Genomic DNA, 4,180 nt, shown 5'->3' with positions numbered 1-4,180 from the left:
GGAGATGGGACAAAAGTAACACTGCCTATTACCACATAACTTCGCCAAGTGTATCAGCAAACACAAAGCCAGTTAGATGACCTTCAATGAAGGGGTGCAGTTCTGGGGGTTTTTGGCTTATTTTTTGTGTTGGTTTTCTTTTTTTAAAAAAAAAAAAAGATATTTATGCCAACCCTTTTATTATTGTGAAGTACACTCCACCCTCACAGCTTCAGCTATAGGAGGCAAACCCTTTGTAGAAATGAAATTACTGTTGCAACAAGGTTGCTTACGACACTGTTTAATACAAAAAGGAGCCAGGACACAGTACATTGATAAGGGGTGGAGTGTATTATATATACACAGAAGAGGGGTATGTATTACTTCTGTTCTGCCATCTGACATTGATGTGGGAATAGGGGACAAAAACAAATGCATTTTCTTTCCAGTACTGAAACATGCATGGACAAAATGCTTATTACAAGTTGTATGCAGCTAAATTTTTTTTTTTTTTTAAAAAAAAAGAGACAGCTCTAGAAATGTCTCAGTATACTTATTTGTTTAGATTTTTTAAATACTCCGATCTTTCACTTCAAAACTTAGAATTAGCAATGAGTGAACTGGATCTGAGATACAGACAAGGCATTGTTCACATCACATTAAAAGGCATCTTTTAAATGCAGCTGTAGATTTCTAAACTTAGACTGAACAGGATTTTTAGTTGCTTGGAATTTGAAATGCAAAATGAACTTGGCCACATTACATCTATTTTCTTTAAGTGGAATTGTAAATATGCAATAAATCGCTGTTTCAAAGAGACAACATGCAGAATTCAAACCTATTTGTTTCTTGCAGGATTCTGTCCACCTGTGCATTAAGAGGTACTGAAGCAGTGGTGCAGTGAGAATCACTACAGCAATACAAATCCACAGCTCAAGCATGAGATCCTAGAGCTTGGATCTCTGAGGAGCAACACTGAGTATGTTCTCCAAAATACACCACTTCCTCTAACCAATGAATTTAGTTTCAGGAAAACAGCTGCTCACCAACTTTTTTCCAAAAGAAAAAGGCAGGGAGGGTAGAAGGAGGGAAGAGGTGGAAAGAGCTTATGCATTATGATGACATTTAGCAGAGAGCTGCAAACAGAAAGCAAAGAAGAAAAATATTTTAAGTGTGATATATTTCAACCAGACATGGGAAAGCATTTTACCCCTGTTAATATCTTGCCAGAGTTGGCTGGGACAAAATTTGGGTTGCAGCTACAGGCTGAAGCAACAGTGTGAGAAACAAACCAAACAGGCATTTCCCCCCTGCCCCAAGTCCCCCTTTCCCCTCCCAGTTAGCAAAGTATTACTGATGCTTTTGGTTGGCCGCAAGGCAAATATTAGCTAGAAACTCATTTAGCTAGATCCACATCCATGGCCCCAGATGTTTAAAACTTATCATGGATTAAAGCCATGAAATAAAAATAAAAAAAAATTTCAATTTGAAATTTTATTGGTGTGTTGCTGGAATGGTCAACATCGATTGACAGGAGAGACTTTGTCCACATGCTCTGAGACCAGCCTTCCTGCACCTCCCCCCTCTTTTCTTCCTCTCTTGCTCTTTCAGCGTTAATGCTATTAAAAGCCAAACAAAATACTGGCTATGGGTGTAAAGAACGCTGTTTTTTTGGAATGTTGCCATGGATCCTGCTTCCAGTCGCGTCCCACAGAAAGAGGGTGCAGCCTCCCGTCTCCGAGGCAGGCTGGTCTCCCCGGGCAGGGCAGGGCAGAAGACAGCCATGTACCCCTGCTACTCCTTATTCTTTCCCATCCACTATAGCCAGGTCTTTGATCACCCTCAGTTTGCCACTGGCATCGATCCTGCGCTTCTCGCGTATTAGATCCTCCAGGCTGTGGAACCTCACCGTGTGCACCTTGTTCTCTGCCAAGTGGATCTTGAGATAGTACTGCTGCTGGTGCTGGGTGCCGGCAGCAGCCTGCAGCTCCCCCCCGGCTTTGAACTCCCTTTTCCCGAAGCGGCACCAGGCGGCGAAGCTCTCGGAGTTAGTCCAGCAGATCTCGTCGCTTTTTAAGCCCAGGTGCCCGCAGGCGTTTTGCACCACCAGCTCAGCCACCAGCGGGCGAAAGCGGTACCAGCTATTCACCACCCGGCCCACGTTGCCCGCGGCCGCCTCGTACAAGCTGTCCTGGCGGATCTGCCCCTGGTGCAGGTGGATGATCTGCCCGCTGCCCACGTACACCGCCCAGTGCGGCGGCGGGTGCTCCGACGGCCCCAGGTAGAGCAGCTCCAGCAGGTCCCCCGGCTTGCAGAGGGCAGGCAGGGCCGACACCGAGTAGACGCTGAGGTCCCCAGCCTGGGGGCCGCTGCTGACCTTGGAGAAGATGCATTCCTGGCCGCGGAAAGCGGAGAACTGTGTCTCGTTCAGCACCAGCTGGTGGTGGAGGTGGTGGGTGGGCGTCTCCTGGCCAGGGCTGCCCGAGCCCTTCACGCTGTACTTGTCTGGCTGGCCTCGCTCGTCCAGGTCCTCCTCCTCATCCGAAAAGAAGTAAGCCACCCCGACGCGCAGCTCGTCTTTCTCGATCCCCGAGGGGTCCCCGGTCGGCAGCTCGCTGTAATTCAGGTGGGTGATGCGATCCAGTTGATTTCCCATCAATGACAGGGCGAGGCGAGGGCAGGAATCGCCGGATCTGAAGGAAGGGTGGGGTGGGCAGGGACAGAGAGAACAAGAGAAGGGTAGCAGAGTACAAGCGGAGAGAAGGAGAGAAAGAAAGAAAAAAAAAATCAAGGCACATACAAAAGACTTCAGCGATTCCGCCCTAAGCCCCCATCCCTCCCCCACTCCTTCCCTCCCCTCCGTGCAAGGGAGAAAGTCCCAGCGCGGTTCCTTCCCCCTGCCCTCGGGGTGCGGGACAGAGCAGGGCAGAGCCCCGTCTCGCCGGCGCTCGCCAGGCCGCGCCGTGCGGGGCTGCCCGAGCCCCCGGTCCCGGAACGCCCGGCTCCCACCGCCGCGGGAGAAGGCGGCTCCCCGCCGCCGGCCAGCTCTGCGCGGAGGGGGGACACGGAGTTGCCCCGGGAGGCTGCGCTCCCCGCTCTGCAAGGGGAGGGGGATCCCGGGGCGCGAAGAGGGGCTGGCCCGGAGGGTCCCGAGCCCTCCCCTCCGCCTGCGCGCAGCCGGGCCGAGCCGCGCCGGGCAGCGCTGCGTGCGGGAAGGCGGCTGGAGGAGCACACGGCCTCAGAGCCGGCACCCCTGTCCGCCCGATCCCCGCAGCCTGGCCGGGACCCCGCAAGGGACAGGCGAAGAGCAGGCGGTCAGCATCCCCCCACCCAAGGGGTCCCTCTCTCCCCCTCCGTACCCGTGGTCGCCCAGCGCCAGAACCCCCCCCAAACTCCTTTAAAGTCGTCCTGTCCCCATGGGCGCTGCAGAGGAGGTGAGCTCCGTCCTCCCCGCTGCGCGCCCGGCTGCTCCGCCCGCGCCGCCCCGCTCCGCTGTGGGCTGCGCGGCCCCTCCGGCGAGACTAAGTACCGGCGGCGCCGCTGCCGAGCCCGCCCCGGCCCCGCTCATTGGCCGCGCCGCGCTGCGCTGCGCCCGCCGCCGGCCGCCGTGGCGGGGCTCCGCGGCGTCACTGCCCGGCCGGGCCCCCCCCGCCCCCCGCCGCCGCGCAGGGCCCCGCCGCCCCCGGGCACCCCCCCCGGGCGGCCCCGGGGCTGCGGCACGGCGTGGGGAGGCGGCGCTTCCCAGGGGGACGGGGATTAAGGAGGGCGCCCACCGCGCTATTGCCGCTGCCAAGCGATCCCCGCACCGGAAAGGAAGGGAGGGGGAAAAAAAAGTCATTTCCATCAAAAACCCCCAGCAAGGCTTCAGCTCCAGGGTTGCACGTGTCCAGGAGTTGCTCCGTCCCTCCAGGCTGGAGGTGGGATGCCCCTCGCCTAACTTCAGCAACCTCAGGTTGTTCCTCTGCAGCCTAAGCCGATCCTCTGGGGTTCCCTATAGTCAGGGGAGACAGGCATGGCCAGAGGGCTGTTCTCTCGCCGCTCGCACGACCTATTTTAGGAAGGCATGAACTGCCCTAAGGAGGTGCCTGTCTCTCGCCATCGCCTAGATGGGACGTTGAAATGTTGGATGGTTGACATTAGGGGAGATGACTGTGTTTGTCTTTCCACACCTGGCTGAAGCAGCAGCCGTGGGTTGCCATCA

At 55.8% G+C, this 4,180-nt stretch overlaps 1 protein-coding gene across 1 annotated transcript; it reads right to left on the bottom strand.

Annotated features, from left to right (window-relative positions):
* Window positions 1-1,145: 1,145 nt before the first annotated feature.
* On the bottom strand, window positions 1,146-3,454 carry LRATD1 (LRAT domain containing 1). Its single transcript, XM_074820806.1, has 2 exons — window positions 3,339-3,454; window positions 1,146-2,672 (listed from the first exon to the last, which is right to left on the bottom strand). The coding sequence occupies exon 2, from the start codon at window positions 2,633-2,635 to the stop codon at window positions 1,781-1,783; it is 855 nt and encodes a 284-aa protein (XP_074676907.1). The 5' UTR covers window positions 2,636-2,672; window positions 3,339-3,454; the 3' UTR covers window positions 1,146-1,780.
* Window positions 3,455-4,180: the final 726 nt, after the last annotated feature.

This window comes from Strix aluco, chromosome 3, assembly GCF_031877795.1.
Source record: "Strix aluco isolate bStrAlu1 chromosome 3, bStrAlu1.hap1, whole genome shotgun sequence".
Taxonomy (NCBI): Eukaryota; Metazoa; Chordata; class Aves; order Strigiformes; family Strigidae; genus Strix; species Strix aluco.
This window is presented reverse-complemented; position numbering and strand designations above follow the sequence as displayed.